General features: G+C 36.5%; 1 protein-coding gene across 1 annotated transcript; it reads right to left on the bottom strand.

Annotated features, from left to right (window-relative positions):
- Positions 1–9,780: 9,780 nt before the first annotated feature.
- On the bottom strand, positions 9,781–10,325 carry LOC100977873 (large ribosomal subunit protein uL11-like). The gene has a single exon (XM_034947045.3). It carries the CDS (start codon positions 10,308–10,310, stop codon positions 9,813–9,815), a length of 498 nt encoding a protein of 165 aa, XP_034802936.1. The 5' UTR covers positions 10,311–10,325; the 3' UTR covers positions 9,781–9,812.
- Between the last annotated feature and the right edge of the window lie 8,771 nt (positions 10,326–19,096).

Below are 19,096 nucleotides of genomic sequence, written 5' to 3'. Positions count from 1 at the left end.
TCAAGGGGACTCACCTCTAGACATAAGAACCAGATGGATGTTCCACCCTTCAGGATCCAGACACCATGAAAGCACCAGACATTCAAAACACTTTCCAAAATCAGTGGAAAAGGGATTCACATTTCAGTTTTGCAAAGACTTTGTTTCATTGGCAAATTCAATTTTATTAGCTCACTTTGGAGGCAGCTCTTGAAAAGAAAAATTTTAAAGAGATAGATTTGTAAACTTGATTTTTGTTTGTTTTTTGTTTGTTTGTTTGTTTGCTTGTTTATATATTTTTTGAAGGGTCTTGCTCTGTTGCCCAGGCTGGAGTGCAGTGCATGATCACAGCTCACTGCAATGTTGAACTCCAAGGCTCAAGTAATCTTCCTACCTCAGACTCCTGAGTAGCTGGGACTACAGGTGTGTGCCACCATGCTTAGCTGATTTTTATTTACTTTTTTGAAGAGATAGGGTCTCTCTATGTTGACCAGGCTGATCTCAAACTCCTGGCCTCAAGTGATCCTCCTGCCTCAGCCTCCCAAATATTGGGGTTATAGGCACGAGCCACCATGCCTGTCTCTAAACTTGACTATTCATGTCAACTGATTACCTTCTCATTTAGATCTCTCTCCATTTTTCTCAAACTTAATAAGAGCCAAGCTAAAAAAAAAATCATTTTCTACTTTCAAATCTGTTTTTTTCCTTCATTCACAACCTTCTTATACCCCTAACTTCCAAGTAATAATTCTAGGAAGCATTATCTTTCCTCGGTTTATGCCCACATCCAATATCAATCACTGAGGTTTGTTGAGCCTTCTACTTACCTCTCTCTCCATTCCAAAGCATCAGTATTGCCCAGGCCTTTTAGTCTGTTCTACATAGCAGTAGACTCCAAAATGACTTTTACTAAAAAGCAAATCTGACCTTCATCTTCAAGGTAAAATCTCCTCAATAGTTTCCCATTGCCCTTGGAATAAGACTCTGAACTATTTAGCATGGCTCACCATACTCTTAGGGATTTGACCCACATCTACCTCTCCAGCCTCTTCTTGGTTTCCTTCAGATTCTATACACTGAACTGGACTATTATTAGGAAGTGCTAAGGGGCCTCCTGACAATTGCTATCACCAACTTGCCAGTCATGTGTGTGAGCCCTATTGAAAGACAATCCTTCAGCCCCAGTCAACTAATCAGAGATTCATATACACACACACACACACACACACACACACATCAGATACATATATACAATAAATACATGTACATGACTAATCATATATATACACACATATGTACACACACAATGTCCTTATGTAGTATATAATCATGTGTATGTATATATATAGTTGTTTAAAGCCACTGAGTTTTGAGATAATTTGCTATACAGTAATAGATAACTAATTCAACTTACATAACATTCATATGTGATGTGTTATTCTAAATACTCTGCATATTGTCACTTATTTAATCATCACTATGACTTCCCAAAGTAGTTATTGTTCCCATTGTTCAGATGAAGAAATGTAGGTACTAAAAGATTAGAAGTGATTTTGCTATTATCAGAAAGTTATTAAATATTTGAGCTAGAATTTGGAAACAGAACTTATGAAATCTGCCACATTCCCATGTTTTGTGATTATAATTTGGGTCTTTCCAAATATAATTATACAGACCTATCTTCATTAAAAGCACTGCCCACCATGTTTACATTTTTACTATTCAAGAAGAACCTGTTTAATCTGTTTCCCTTGCCCTGAGTAGCCTGAAAGGGGTGGCAAGCAACTCCATCACTACACCAGATGGCTGAGAAATGTCCACCCCATTTTAGTATATTTTGCAAGTATGGCTTGGATACCTAATAACTGCTTATATCCACCATTATCCTACCACCCCACTTATCCCTGTCAATTAGTAACTATCCCTGAAACTGAAACGAGACATTAACAAGACAACCTACAGTTAAGTCATAGCCAAACAAGGAAAAAAACAAAAAACAAAAACAAAAACAAAAACAAGAAGAATAAAGAAACACACCATCCTGGCTAACACGGCGAAACCCCGTGTTTACTAAAAATACAAAAAATTAGCCGGGCGTGGTGGCGGATGCCTGTAGTCCCAGCTACTCAGGAGGCTGAGGCAGGAGAATGGTGTGAACCTGGGAGGTGGAGCTTGCAGTGAACTGAGATCGTGCCACTGCACTCCAGCCTGGGCGACAGAGCGAGACTCCGTCTCAAAAAAAAAAAAAGAGAAAAGAAACACGCCCTGTCTCATTTGATAGATTCAGTAATGGCTTGCACTATGAACAGTACTTCCAAATAATTCCCAACTAACAACATCACCTGGTATAATGACATTCATAAGCTCTGGGAACTTTAAAAAAGACCTAAAGAGTCATTAAGAGACCATAATCAACCTTGAAACAAGGTCATCTATGCTGCAGATTCAGTCTCCCATAAAAAATCTGGAGCAAAGCTACTTGCCTAGACAGGCTATAATAACAAATCAATCATTTAAATCTGTAGATGTTTAGGAAACTTTCTTGTCTTGGTGCTACCATTGCCAATATTTGAGTATGTTTCATTGAAAACTCTTTTCTTTCCTTGAAAAGTACAATAGAATTATATTTTTCAACTAAAACTCTACTTTCAGTCTTTTCTAAAATGCCACATTTGATTGTTTTTATAGACTCTATTTTTGGATTACAACTTATTGAATACATTTTTAAATATGTGAATAGAAATTTATTCACATATTTAGACACTACATTTAGACTTTATTTTATTTTTGCTTTATTATTATTATTTTTTTTTTTGAGACAGAGTCACACTCTGTCACCCAGGCTGGAGTGCAATAGTGCAATCTCGGCTTGCTGCAAGCTCCGCTTCCTGGGTTCAAGGGATTCTCCTGTCTCAGCCTCCCAAGTAGCTGGGATTACAGGCACATGCCACCACGCCTGGCTAATTTTTGTATTTTTAGTAGAGACGGGGTTTTGCCATGTTGGCCAGGTTGGTCTCGAACTCCTGACCTCAGGTGATCTGCCCGCCTCAGCCTCCCAAAGTGCTGGGATTACAGGAGTGAGCCACCGCACCTGGCCTAGACTATATTTAGACACTAACTTTTTCCCTAAATTCTGCTTTGTTTAGGTTCTTCATTTAGCTCTTTGATTAAATGCTACCTTAACAGAAGGCCCTTTCCTATCCAGCCCCTATACGGTAGCCCTTCCACCCAGTCTCTCTTTAATATTTATTTTACTTTATTTTTTGTTATAGGAATTATCCACATTTAAATTTATATTGATTTGTTTACTCATTTTTTGTTGTACATATGCATTATGTATATGTAGGTACATATATATCTATATATGTATATACACATATTTACACATACACATATACATATATACATATATGTATATATGCCTATATATAGTATTACATATACATACATACCTATACATATACAGCACTATATATTATATACATATATAGTATTACACATATACATATATGTAGTATTATATATGTATATGTAGGTATATATACAATACTTATAATACTATATATGTATATGTAGAGATAATATATATATGTATAACATATACAGTATTATATATATGTTTATGTAGGTATATATATCTAAATACCTATATATACATGGGTATATACACTCACATATATGGAATACTACATATATAGGTATATAAATTTCTATCTTTTCACACATTAAAAAATGTGAAATTTTACAGATATAGAAAATATATGGGGTGTGTGTGTGTATAGTATTACATATATGTATATATAGGGGTGTGTATGTAGTATTACACAGGAAATGAACAGCAAATAGGCACTATCAGTTTTTAGTTTGTAAGAAAGAGAGACTCTGCACCAAAGGGTCTTCTTTGCCCCTCCATTTAACAGAGACAACAAAGAAAATGTGGCCAGCAGTGTAGCAGAGTGCTGTTTTCCACAGTGATGCTGCAGACTTCAACAGAGAAGGGGAGTTGCAGCAATGTTTAGCTCTTCCTAAAAAATCCCACAGAAACATCAACATCACTGTTCATGATGACCAATGAAGGCTCTAAAAGGAAACCAACCTATCAGACACATAGGAAATGAACAACGTAATGCACCCAGAAGAGAAACCAGATTTGGTCAGTCCCAACAGGATTCCACTAGCCACACTGGTTAGACCCATGAATCTCAAATGCAAGGTAATCTGAGAGTAACCAGAGATGGGCTAAGGGATCTTCAAAGCTGTAGGAGCATCACGTTTCTCCCTGGAACTATCATTTTCCTTAATTTTATTTAGTATTAAAACAGAAACCCATTTTTTTAATTTTTAAAGTAACTTTAGAAGTATTTCTGTATTAAAACAAGGAAAGGTGCAAAACAACCTCTCATGGAGCTTTCAAAATTACATGTTTCAAAGAACCCCTTTGAGCTATGTGCTAGCATCCCCAGCTAATTTCTATTATTCATATAATCCTTCTTCTTTTCATATACAATTACCTAAGTCAACTGCTTTTCATTAAGCATATGCAAGGCCCAATGCTAAGACATTGTTAGTCTCTGCTATGGCAGTGGTTGTCAAACTTTTCCATGGAATCATCTGGAAGGTCTTGTTAAGCATAGATTCCTAGGCTCTACCTCCAGAGTTTCTGATTTATGAAGTCTGTAGTGGGACCACTTGCATTTCTAACTTCCCAGGTAAGGCTGCCGCTGGTCCAGAGATCACACTTTAAGAACGACTACTTTAAGGAAAAATTTAAGCAGCACTAGATTTCAAGGAAACTAATGAATGGGTATGTCATTTTGTAGATGTAAAAACTAAATCATAGGATAAATAATTTACCTGTGATATGAAACTAGTCAATAATTAAAGTTATTATTTTGATCTTTTGCATCTTGCCTTACTTTAAGATTCTCTGAACACGAAATTGAAATGAGATGTTTTTGAGTAACACATCTATGGATCGCAATTTTATTCCCTCTTTGTGCTAGCAATCCAACTGCTAAACTTTCCTTCTATAAAACTTTTTAGGCAATCTTTGGTTCAATAAAACCAAAACAGTGTTACACTGAAAGGCAAGCATGTCATGACCCCTTATTTTGGCACCTGTATGTAATAACTGACAAGACCAGAAGCAGAATCCAAAGACACACTTTTCAAAAATGAGCAAATTATGACTCAAATGAACAATGAAAGTTTAACTATTGAGAGAAAAATCTAAAACCGAAAGCTATGGTTGTAGAATGAGCGGGATGTGAGATTGAATTTCAAAAGACATGAGAATTTTACAAACAAGCAACACCTCTGTCAGTTCTTATCACCAGAAATCATTCCAATGACATTTAATAGTGGACTTTGGCCTAAAAATAATTAGTGCTATTGCAAAAATAGTTTCAAAAAGTGGAAAGCTGATGGAAAGTTAAGCTAGGCAGCTATGCCCAGTAATTAGTGTAGGAAATGGGACCTCACTTTTTCAAAAACACTTTGGTGCACATGTACCCTAAAACTTTAAGTATAATAATAAAAAAGGATCAGTTTACTAAACAGAATAAGCATGATTAAAATATGCAAAGATAAAAAAATTTATCTAGGTGAAATGATGATTTAAAAAATATATCTGAATTAGTTTTCTATTGCTGTGTAAACATCACAATAACTTTAGTGGTTTGAGACAATACCCACATATTATCTCATATTTCTATAGATCAGAAGTCTAGCCAGCCTTGAGGATCTCTCTGTTTAGGGTATCCCAAGGCCAAAATCAAGGTATCAGCAGAGTTGAGTACTTTTCTGAAGGCTCTAGGGGAGAATCTGCTTCCAAGTTCAGTTGGGTTATTGGCAGAATTCAGTTCCCTTTGGTCACAGGACTGAGGTCTCCAATTTTTGCTGGTTGTTAGCCACAGTCCATTCTCAGTTCTTTTTCTTTCGAGACGGAGTCTTGCTCTCTCACCCAGGCTGGAGTGCAGTAGTGAGATCTCGACTCACTGTAACTTCCACCTCCCGAGTTCAAGCAATTCTCCTGCCTCAGCTTCCCAAGTAGTTGGGATTACAGGCACCCACCACCATGCCTGGCTAATTTTTGTAGTTTTAGTAGAGGGGGGTTTCACCATGTTGGCCAGGCTGGTCTGGAACTCCTGACTTTGTGATTTACCTGCCTCGGCCTCCCAAAGTACTGAGATTACAAGCATGAGCCATGGTGCCAAGCCCACTCTCAGTGGTCAGTGGCTACTTTCCAGTGCTTGTCCCCTGGTATCCTCTATCTTGGCCCTGGAAAATCCCCCTTCTACTGAATCCTTCTAATGTTTTTAAACTCTTTGAATTTCTTTTGTGCTGTCAGCTACAGAAAATAATATCTAATATTTAGTGAGTAGCTAAAGTGTCCCAGCCTCTGTTATAAACTCTTTCCATATACTAACTCTTGAATCCTCATAGCAGTCCTATGAGGAAGGTGTTATTATCAATCCCATTTTACACACAGGTTAAATTAAACCTGCAAAGGCCATAAAGTTGGTAAGTGGCAGAACTGGGCCTTCAACCCAGGCAGGCTGACTCAAGACCATGGCTGTTAGCCACTACACTGACCTGCTTTTGAGAGACATCCACTAATTTAATCACATATAGGATTTATGTGATTAGACTGATCTTGCATCGAGAAATATCCATATGTTAAACTAAACTAATTAATCACACTTTTGAAATTTCTTTCATTATATAATACATAAGATAATCACCAGAGTAATACTAAGGAACAAAGGACCATGAAGAAATCTACCTACCACAGTTTTTAACATCTGCAAGCATAAATGTGAGCACACATGCATTTTTGCACACATGCATTGATGCTTGCAGATATCCATTAAAAGAACAATGCATTTAAATATAGGGGAAAACCCACATCATCAGTTGATACCATTGAAAGATCAGTTCACACATAAGAAGACCTAATCTACTAGATCCGTAGCCATGCCTGAATTGAGCATATATATGTGTGGGTGTATACACATGTGTGTGTATATAGTATATATGTATACATATATATATATGCATATAGTATTACACAGGAAATGAACTGCAAATAGACACTATCAGTTTTAGTGTGAATAAGAAGAGAGTCTGTAAGACTAAAGGTGAAACAACCTGTACATAAGAACTGTACTCTTGTTGATAATGTTGTTTTACAGGTGAACAATTCTGAAACTGCTATATAGGTATCTTGGCAATGGACAATTATGCAAATGGACAGCAGATGTTAAGGACCAGTTTTCTCACAGTTGGAGAGAGAGATTTCAGATAAGGAAGGGAAGAAGGCTAGAATGATCTGTGAAGTAATGGATTAGAATTGGAGAAATCAGGATAAACTTAGGTTTAGCTTAATATAGATATAGATGGTTACATATAGAACTGTTTATAGGTCTGTGTATATACACAAGTTAGCACATATACATGTACATATTTTTTGCTCTGTTAGCTGAGAGGGTCTAAAAACAATGGCACCTCAGTAATAACAGACTGTTAGCATCCATTCTTTGGTTTCTAATACGATTCTTTAACAATAATAAAAAAAAAATAGGGTTTCATGGGGAAGTAGATGATTCTAGAACTCAGACAGGAAATATACAAGATGAGCCTGGAGCATTCTGTAGTGCCAATGAGTAAATAAATGCTTAAAAAATTAACAGAAAGGAAAAGAAACCACATTTGTGGGGGTCTGTCAAGAAGACACAGAGATCGGCTAAAAAAACTCTCAATGGACAAAGCTGAAAAAATTTGAGCAACAAAATAAAGTAGGACTGAATTATAACTCAAAGCATAAAATAATATCCATGAATTCATACAGAAATAAATGATTTAACATAAATAGGGGAGAAAATAAAATAAATAAAAACAGGTGAGAAAAGGTAAAATCTCCCATGCAGAAGAATTACAAATGATTTATAATTCTTCACTTTCAAGGTAGTGGAGCATAATTCCTCACTCCATAGTGTAGTCTGTTCATAGCAACTTTCTCCCAAAGAGTAAGGTATGAACAGGGGGAGAGAAAGAATGACTTGGCAGTGGTGAAAGCTGACAAACACCACCTTAGCAAGGTGATCAAGCTTAACCTCAGCTGTAATGAATCATGTTGGTAGTATCTACCCATGAGATGATGTGATGAGAATGATGTTTTACCTTTGTGCTCTTCCTCTCTATAACCAGTAACCCTAGTCCAGTCGTGAGAACAATTATCAAGCAAATTATAATTGAGGGACATTCTAACAAATAGCAGACGAGTATACCTCAAAACTGTCAAGGTCATTAAAAACAAAGAAAGACTGAGAAACTGTCTCAACCAAGAGGAGCTTAAGGAGATAAATGAATACCTGTAGTATTTACATGTAGTATTTTAGATGGAATCTTGGGATGGGGCATTAGGTAAAAAGTCAGGATCTCAATAAGCTGTAGTCTTTAGTTAATAATAATGTATCAATATTGATTCGTCAATTAAGACAAATGTATGATACTAATTTAAGATCGTAATACTAGTAGAAATTAGATAAGGGACACATAGAAACTTTCTGTACTACCTAATTTTTCACAAATCTGCATCTATTTGAAAATTTAAAAGTTTCTTTTCAAGAAGCCAACTGGAGTCAAGAAAATAAGATTAAATACTAAACAAATTAATATCAAAATAAAATAACCGAGCTCAAAAAGATATCCCATAATGCAAAGAAGAAGAGATTGAAATGAGGAAATTGATGATATTCAATGTGAAAAGCAAGAATTTTAAGAAATATATAATATGAACTCAAGATGGAGAGAGTAAAGCACAAAGGAAGAAAAGCAATAATTAAAGTTTTACAGGAAAGCTATATAAATTTAAAGTCCATATTTTGTATAATACATTTTTTCAGTTATTTTCCTTAATTCTGAGGATTTGGCAAACCTAAGGAGGTCTGTAACCTCTGTTATATATTCATAAGGTGGAAAGAAGTTAGAGGAAAGGGAGAGAAGCAAGAGAAAAATAAAAGAGCTAAAGGCAAGGAGAAAACAAAGATAAAAAATTTATCAGGAGTAACTGCTTTTCATTAGAGGAACAAAAAATGATCTAAAATGCTTACCATTAAGTTTTGTGATAAATGCAATAAAACATGTTCTTTTATATTCCAGAGAATGTTCAGTAAAGATTTGCATCACTGGTTCATGTATTTGAAGTGAAGCGTGTTTGTGTATTAGCATGTATGCAATTGTGTGGCAGATGCAATACAATACTAAATCAGGCTTAAAGATGAGTGCAGGATGGCTCATCTACATTCAGGTTACATTATAAATTGAGTAAAGCAGGTTTTAAAGTGAGAGTTACATCATAAGCCTAATTTAATAATCATAATAATTACAGAAAAATGTCAATAGATGGATATATGTATATTATGATTGACTATATTATCAGGGATGGATTTACAGGTGATATTTACTTTTCACTGTTTCAAATTGGATCTAGCAAATATGTATTACATTTATAATCAGGAGTACTCGGAGAAGTACTTGAGTTCAGAATATCTCCTCCATGCCAGGACTCCCACCAATATATAAACTCCATATTTCAAGTGGCATAATTGCTTAAAAAGAAAATCAGCCTCCAGCCAAGCTAGTGAGAGGCATAACGATAAAGCCTGTACTTTTAGAACAGCTGATAAACTCTTATGCCTATGAAAAACTGGGGTCCAAGAGGCCATTCCTCCATGATGAGAGACATCCAATGTTAACCTGTTTCTTTTGTGTGTGTGTGTGTGTGTGTGTGTGTGTCAAATGATCCTTTACTGAAATATTTTCCTTTGTGCTTAACTGGCTGGGCATTCCACAGCACCACTGTTGAGGTCATCTATGATGTCATGAGGGTGGCGGCCATCAACATTACAGCCCACAGACTGGGCAGTCCCCGGGATCTCTTTAATGGTTCCAGAGAGTTCTCTGGCTAAGGATCGGTGCCGCATCTGTCGAGCAATGTTGACGATCTCATCAAAAGTGACATTCCCATTGTGTTTAATGTTTTTCTGTTTCTTTCTGTCTCTTGGTGGTTCCTTGAGGGCTTTGATGATCAGGGCAGAGGCAGAAGGCACCACCTCAATCTGGGCCTGTCTGTTCTGAATGGTCAGTTTCACTGTAATCCTCAGGCCCTTCCAGTCACCCGTTGCCTTGGCAATGTCATCACCAACCTTTTTTGGAGTCAGACCCAGGGGGCCGATCTTGGGGGCCGGGGCAGAAGTGGCACCGACTTCACCTCCGGTGCACCTCAGGTATACGACTTTGATCTCGTTGGGGTCGAACTTCGGAGGCATGGTTGGAGGCGGCTGGTGTCGGATGAACCCGGATTCGGGACGACCGAAGAAAGTCGCACCTTGGCCTCCTCCGAGCCGAAAGCCGAGAGCTAACCCCCTGTTTCACAGAGAGAGGTTTTGCTGCTTGCAAAGGAACTTCACTATCTCCATCTGTGCCTCTTGGTGTCATATCACAGTTTCTCTACAACAAGCATGTGCATCCCACTGCACTGAGAGAGAGTATGATTCAGTCTTCACTGTGGTTTTAGGGTGTCTGGAGTCTCCCACCTCATGTTTAATGACTCTTCTGTCATTCGCCAAAGTCCTGCCACACCTGATTTTCACTCTGTTCTGTTTTTCAAACACACTGGTTCTTTCCTTTCTCAGAAAATGATTTTTCTCTACCTGAATTTCTCTTAGCTTTGCTGATTTATTTTCCTCTTTCAACTCTCAACTTAAATCCTATTTTCTGAGAGATGGTTTCTCCAAGCATCATAAATTGTGTACATTACCCAGTTATTTTTTATCATACACCCATTTTATATTCCTTCACAAATTAAGGTAGAGGCCATGTGTCTCTGTTGTACTATGGTATTGTCAGACATAATAAAGTGCTAGGCCTTTTTAAAGAAAGAGGGTCCTTCACAGAAATAGAGAAAAACAATCCTAAAAATTTTAAGGAACCACAAAAGACCCCAAATAGCCAAAGCAATACAGAACAGAAAGAAAAAAACTGGAGGCATTACACTACCTGTCTCCAAAATATACTACAAAGCTATGGTAAACAAAACAGCATAATATTGGTATAAAAACAGATACATAGACCAATGTAACAGAACAGAGAACCCAGAAATGAATCCACGTATTTTCAGCCAACTGATTTCCGACAAAGGTGCTAAGAGCATGCTTGGGAAAAGGACACTGTCTTCAACAAATGGTGCTAGGAAAACTGAATATCCATACGCAGAAGAATAAAACTAGATCCCTCTCATCAGATACAGAAATAAGCTGAAAATAAACTAAATGCTTAAAAGTAAGAATGAAAACTCTAAACCTATTACAACAGAGGGAATGCTTCAGGACACTGGTCTCGGCAAAGATTTTATGGCAAGACCTCAGAAGTAAAGGCCACAAAAACAGACAAATGAAAAACTTCTGCACAGCAAAGAAAATAATTAACAGAGTGATGAGAACCTGTTGAATGGGGGAAAATATTTACAAACTATTTAACTGAACAAGAGACCAATATTCAGAATACATAAAGAACCCAACTCAAAGCAAAAAACCAAAAATAATCCATTAAAAGGTTGGCAAATTATTTGAATAAATATGTCTCAAAAGAAGGCATAAAAGTAGCCATAATATATGAAGAAATACTTAACATCACTAATCATCATGGAAATATAAATCAAAACCACAGTGAGATATTATCTTAATCAGTTAAAACAGCTATTATCAAAAAGACAAAAAATAACCAGTGCTGGTGAGGAGGCGGAGAATAGAGAACTCAACTGTTGGTGAAAATGTAAATTAGTATAGCCATTATGAAAAACAGTGTGAATGTTTCTCCAAAAGTTAAAAATATAATTACCATAGTCCAGTAATCCCACTAATGAGTATGTATCCAAAAGAAAAAAAATATATATATATTTAAATGATACCTACGCCCCCATGTTTATTGCAGCACTATTCACAATAGCCAAGATATGGAATCAAGCTGAATGTCTATCTACAGACAAATGGGTAAAGAAAATGTGAAATACATGCAACATGGAACATTATTCAGCCAAAAAGGAAAGAAATACTGCCATTCCCAGAAACCTGGATAACCCTAAAGGACAGTATGTTAAACAAAATAAGTCAGGAACAGAAAGATAAATATCCCATATTCTCACTCACATGTGGAAGCTAAAAAAAGTTGAGCTCATGGAAGTAGAGAGTAGGACTGTAGGTATTAGAGACTGGGAAGGGCAGTGGGAAGAGAGGATGGAGACAGGTTGCTAAAGGGATACAAAATTACAGCCTGATGGCAGGAATGAGTCCCTGTATTCTGCAGCACTGTAGGGTGAATGCGGTTAACTATAATTTACTATATTTTTCAAAAAGCTAGAGGAGAGGATTTTCTATGTTCACAACACAAAGAAATGATGAACATTGGAGGTGGTGAATGTGCTAATGATATTGATTGGAACATTACACATTGTATACACCTAACAAAATATCATTGTGTATTCTGCATATATGTAGAATTATTACATGGCAACTAAAAACAAAAGAAAAAAACTGGACCACAAAGAGATTGAACCTATGACAGTAACCTCTGTAACATAGTGATGCTTCAACAAATTGACTTTAAAAATTACTTCCTAAAGAAGGCTGAATTTGTCAAGTACGTATTATTTTCTGATGGTGACCACAGAGATAACTAAGCTCCCAAAACTCTCTATTTAAAAAATAAGTATAAAATCAACATTGCTCAGCTTTATCACTGTTTCCCAGCACTTTTCATATATGTAGAGGAAAAATTTTAAAATATTGTAAATCAAAAAGATGTCCTGTAAAATCCTACCAACTAAGGGAAATCGCTATTAACATTAAGTGTATTTTATTCCAGGCTATCAGGCAAAGTAGCACTGTGGTTAGATGACTCTTTATCTTCCCTTTTGTCTTTCTATCTATTTAGGTATCTATCTATCTAGCCATCCATGTTCTCTGCATAACACACATATTCACACATGTATATGTATATATCACATTAGTGGTAGCATACTATTCGAACCATTTTATAACCCTTTTAAACTGAAGAATATGTTTATTCATACATTTATTCTATTGATTTACTAAAAAAAAATTGGAGAGCCTAGTATATGTCAGGCATTATTCCAGATACTGAAGAATAGTAGACAAGACAGCTTCTTGCCCTGGAGATGATTATACTCTGATAAAGGAGGACAGAGCATATGACATCAATAAATAAAGAAGATCAATTTGCAATGAAATAAGACTACAAGATAGAGAGGTTATTGGAGGTGGAGGTCCTGGGTCAGGTGGCCAGGGATGGTCTCTCAGAGGAGATAAAGTCTGAGTTGAAAGCTGAATGATAAGAAGAAGTCAATAGTTGAAAGAGTCAATGAAAAGCATGCCAGCAAGCATGGGAGCAGAATGGCATAAGCCTTTCAATGACATGGCAAGCGATATTCATCTCTGAAGAGTTTTATTATTAACTACATTCTGTTTCATTATATGGATGTCACAGTAGATACTGTGAAACATTTAGGTTGTTTCCATTTTGAAATCATGATCATGCCTTAAAAGATAAAAAAAAAATTATGTTCACTTTCAAACATTAAAATGGCATTGAAAGTTTTATGTTCTTTTATGAAAGATGCTGATAATGAAGTGTTAAATGAAAAAGTTAACAAATAGCATGTACAACCAGACTGCATACTTGTGAAAACAGATATGTAAAAATGTGCATTTATAAGGAAAAGATAACGCATGAATAGGATAAAATATTAAACTAAAATGGTAACATTACTTATCTCTGACTGTTGGCCATACAAATGTAACTTCTTATTTTGTATACTTTGAGTTTTCTAAACAAATATTTTAAAAATAACTTTAAAGGAGAGAAACAGATTACAAAATAGTATGTAAGTTATTCTACTTTTTATTTAAAGAAATTATACATGTCTGTTTCTTTCTAGGCACTAGGTGTGTTTATTTGTGTGCATGTAGAAATTGTTACTTCTTAGTTGTAAGACTGTGAATAACTTTATTTTTCTTGTTTGACCATAACTTTCTATAATGTAAAAATGTATCAATTTTCTGATAGAAAACATTTAAGTAAACATTTCATCTCATGGTAAAAAGAAAATTTATATTTATTAAAGTGTTCTAACATGCTGAAAATATAAAGAAGCAATTAAATGTATCTCTGTTACCAAAATTAGTTTTAAAACATATAGCTATTCACATACAAAATAGCAGCTAATTGTAAAAAAATTTACAATTGTTATACGAAATTGTTTATATGATGGAAACAGCATGAATATATATTTTTGTGATACACATCAGTGGTTCCAAAACTTTTTCCCTAAAGGGTCAGATAGTAACTATTTTATTATCTGTGGGTCACGTGGCCTCTCTTGCCCCTATGCAATTCTGCTATTATAACACAAAAGCAGCCATAGACTGCTGTGCTACAATAAATCTTTATTTGTAGACTCTGAAATTTGAATATCATAATTTTGAATATAATTTTTATTCCAGTAATATTATTTAAAATTTTTTTCATGTATTAAAAATATTTTAAAAACTACTCTTCACTCACCAGCAAAAACAGGTGGTAAGCTGGATTTGGCCCAGAGGTCAGAGCTTAATGGTTCATTTATTTACATTTTCCAACTTATTTTAAATATGGCATGACTCACACATCAACATTCAGTCTCTGCCAACCTTGAGTGGCAACACCATGCCATTTCTCTATCTGATCTGAAAATAAATGGCAGATTCTGTTAGATATGTGTCCATTGAATTTCCACAGGCATTAAACTGAAATGTCCTTCTCAGTATCAAACCAGATTTCGATTTTATCCTGAAGAAATATTGCTCTGGCAGAGAACAGAGTCCTTAAATTTTCCAGGCTATACCTAAGGGGCAGCTTTTAAAGTAACATTAACGTCAATGGGAATTTCCCAGAACAATCAGTGGGTTCTCAAATAAAAAACCGTTGGCAGTGGGTTAACTGAAATGGCTCAATGGTATAGGAAAGACACTAACTGCGCGAAGGATTTCCTCCAAATCTCAAGTAAATGGTGTGTGATAGTAACATCTAACAATGCACAGATTATCTTTTTTTTAGACTGCCTTAAAACACTCAGTTTCACATATATCTGTACTGCCCACAGCATAGGCAATGTCCAGCAATTGAAGTGTGGCAAATGCCATATAAATACTGTTACTCTGATTTACAAAAAATGTGCATTCAAATTTACAAGATAAAATATGGCAGAGAAATAGCCACTGATCTCAGAGAAAAGTATGTTTATGGCTAGTGAAGACAGTTATAATTCAGGACATTTAATTAAGTTCCAAGGCTTCTAACAGGTAGTTATTAATTGCAATGAAAATGCTTCATAAACCATAAATATTTTTAAATTCAGTACCACTTTTGTGCAAAAGAAATTGGTTATCTCTAAGATTGTAGTAGTTTGCCCTTTTCCTATTCAATAAAATACCATGAGCATCTCTTGGTATACAAAAGCCCTGGGAAATAAAGAATTTAAATACAACTTTCCACTTTTGCTTTCAGATTTTTTTCCGGAGTAATTTAGTAGACAAAACACTAAGTTATAGAGTGATTAAAGAATGAAATGCTTTTTCTAATTATATTTAGTATACATTAGATAGCTGAGTTTACCATGTTTTCTATTTCAATCATTCATAAATAAGCTGATATGATAAATAGGCATGCCCCAGTACTTCGTAATTTTACCCAAATACAAATTCATGTCTAGGTAAAGATGAGGCCAGAAGACAGGATCCTACTTCTCAAATAGAGACATCCTCCAACCCGGCTCAGTATCACATTGGGGTTTTGTCATTTTTTTTTCTAGGTTATATTTACATCAAGTGTTTTAGATCAATATTCACAATTATTAAAAAACTTTTGAAAAATGATCAAGTAAGACTTAAAATTGTACTAAAAGATTAAATGGTGATTAATTTGTGAAATGGTGGCATGTCATGGAAAAACATGATACTTAGTGCACAGAAAATTTTGGAATATAAGAAATTCAACAATCACTTCAGTATTTATGGATTTGAAAAATGAGAAATGGCTTTGGGGACTATTACTGGTGAATGTCAAAGATCTGCTACTCAACAGAGAATGTTATGATGGATAGATATTGGGATTCACAATCATACACATATATAGTAGATGAATACATCAACAGTGCTATACGTTGGCAGGCTAGTCAAAGTCACACTGGCCAGAAGATATTCCTAGCAAAGGGTAGGAAGCAAGGTTTTGAAGCTCTTCAACTTCTGCTTTCAATTCCCTCTGCCCAAGTTATATTTTTACATTTTGTAAATAAAACAGTTAGATGTCTATGTCCTTTTAAGGATACGCATACACACACACACACACACGTGTAATATACACTATTTATAATATATACCATACCGTGACAAAGTGGGGTTTATTTCAAGGATGCAAGTCTAGTTTAATATTCAAAAACCAATAAATACAATTTACCACATTAACAGGCTAAAGAAGAAAAACCATGTAATTATATTAATCAATGCAAGAAAGAATTTGACAAAATTTAATACTTCTTTATGATAAAAGCTCTCAGAAAAATAAAAATAAATGGAAACTTACTCAATCTGATAACTCATGATTCCTAACATTCTACAGCATACACTTTCCATTTTCCTTCCCCAAATATACCAAAAGGTGTAGTTTCTTCCACAAATGAAGCCCTTAACCAGCTTTCAAAATATGCCAACAACTTAGCTTTAGTGATGAGTAACTCTTTCTTCCCAAGTGTTGAGGAAAAACAGGAATATTTAAACAAAATTTTATAAGAGGAACTGTACCTAAATTGAGGAATTACTATAACCAAGAAAAAATGGTAACTTTGTATTTATTTACTGAACTTTCTTTTGTTCTCTTTTTTTCTCGTTTATAAACAGCCTTTAAAATCAACTAAGTATTTTCCTTCAAAAAAATTCTTAAGCTTACATTTATTTTTTTTTCTTAAAGATTTAAGGAGAGATACCATTTTGGGTTTAATTAACATAATATCAATAGAAAACAATACCATGTACTATGTTTATTGAAGTGCTTTAAAATAGCAAAACACTGAAAAGAATAAAAAATTCTAATAATGAGGAGGGGCCAAGATGACTGACCAGAAGCAGCTCCGGTCCGTGGCTCCCACCAAGAAGAACAAAAACAGTGAGTCAATCCTGCTCCATCAACTGAGGTGACTAGGCAGTTGGCACAAGCCACACAGAACAAGGAAAAGCAGGGTTGTTCAATGGCCCACCGGGGAGTGGCATGAAACCAGGGGAGCCCCCACTCCCAGCCAAAGGAGGCAGTGAGTGATTGTGCTATCCTGCCCTGGAAACCATGCTTTTTCCACAGATGTCTGCATCCCCAGGATCAGGAGAACCCCTTGTGAGACCATGAGGGCCTTGGGTCCTAAGCACAGAGCTGTGCAACCCACTTGGGTTGCAGCCAGCAGCAACAGGCTGGACACTGCCTAAGATGACTAAGTTCCTGAAGGGAAGGGCGGCCACCATCACTATGGCTCCAGTGGGTAGGTAGTTTTCCCTGGCTGATGCTGGGGAGACTGGGTGGTTTGGACCCAGAGGAATTCTCCCCAGTGCAGCACAGTGGCTGTGACAGATTATGGGCAGACTGCTTAAGTTGGACATGAATTCATCCCTCCTCACTGGGTTGGGGCCTCCCTGCAAGAATTTCAGCAACTCCAGCCAGGGGTTTAGGGACAGAACTCTGACATCCCTGGGAACGGGCCTCTAGAGGGGAAGGGCAGCCAAGGTGTCCCAGTTCAGTGGACCTAGTCTTTCCTGTCTGCTGGCCGTCCAGAGGAGGAGGAGGATTCTCCCCAGTGCAATATGGGCTCCACCAAGGGGCAGTCAGACTGCTTCTTTAAGCAGGTCCCTGAACCTGTGCCTCCTGACTGGGTGAGATCTTTCAACAGGAGTTGCCAGACACTTAATACAGGAGCATTCTGGCTGGCATCAGATTGGTACCCCTCTGGGACAGAGCTCCCAGAGGAAGGAACAGGCGGCCATCTTTGCTGTTCTGCAGACTCCACCGGTGATACCTCCACGTGCGGGAGGGACCCTGGGGAATTTTTTCTGTAGTGGTGCCCCAGCAAACTGCAGCAGCCCTATGGAAGAAGAGCCTGCCTGATAAAAAGAAAAACTAATAAACAGAAGCAACACCAACACCAACAGCAACAACAACAACAAAAAACTCACAAAAACCCTATGCAAAAGTCAGCAGTCTGAAAGATAAAAGGTAGACCAACAAAAATGAGAAAGAATCAATGCCAAAATGCTGAAAACTCAAAAAGCCTGAGTGCCTCTTCTCCTCCAAATGATTGCAACACCTCTCCAACAAGGGCATAGAACTGGGATGAGGCTGAGATGGATGAATTGACAGAAGTAGCCTTCAGAAGGTGGGTAATAATAAACTTTGCTGAGCTAAAGGAGCATGTTCTAACCCAATGCAAAGAAGCTAAGAACCATGATAAAACATTACAGGATCTGTTAACCAGAATAAACAGTTTAGAGAGAACATAAATGACCTGATGGAGTTGAAAAATACAACACAAAAACTTCACAATGCAACCACAAGTATCAATAACTGAGTAGACCAAGTGAAGGAAAGGCTCTCAGAGCTTGAAGACTATCTTGCTGAAATAAGAGAGGCAGACAACGTTAGAAAAAAAGAATGAAAAGGAATGAACAAAGCCCCTGAGAACCACAGATTGTGTAAAAAGACAGAACCTATGACTAGAGTACCTGAAAGACACAGGGAGAATGAAACCAAGTTAGAAAACATACTTCAGGATATCATCCAGGAGAACTTCCCCAACCTAGCAAAACAGGCCTACATTCAAATTCAGAAAATCCAGAGAACCTCAGGAAGATATTCCATGAGAAGATCAACCCCAGGACACACAATCATCAGATTCCACCAGGTTGGAATGAAGGAAAAAATGTTAAGGGCAGCCAGAGAGAAAGGCCATGTCACCTAAAAAGGG

This window comes from Pan paniscus, chromosome 21, assembly GCF_029289425.2.
Source record: "Pan paniscus chromosome 21, NHGRI_mPanPan1-v2.0_pri, whole genome shotgun sequence".
NCBI classification, from domain to species: Eukaryota; Metazoa; Chordata; class Mammalia; order Primates; family Hominidae; genus Pan; species Pan paniscus.
Note: the sequence above shows the minus strand (reverse complement) of the source record. Positions and strands in the feature narration are given on the sequence as shown.

Excerpts from the sequence above, each read along its gene's own strand:
- LOC100977873 (XM_034947045.3), bottom strand. The coding sequence starts at position 10,310 with ATGCCTCCGAAGTTCGACCCCAACGAGATCAAAGTCGTATACCTGAGG.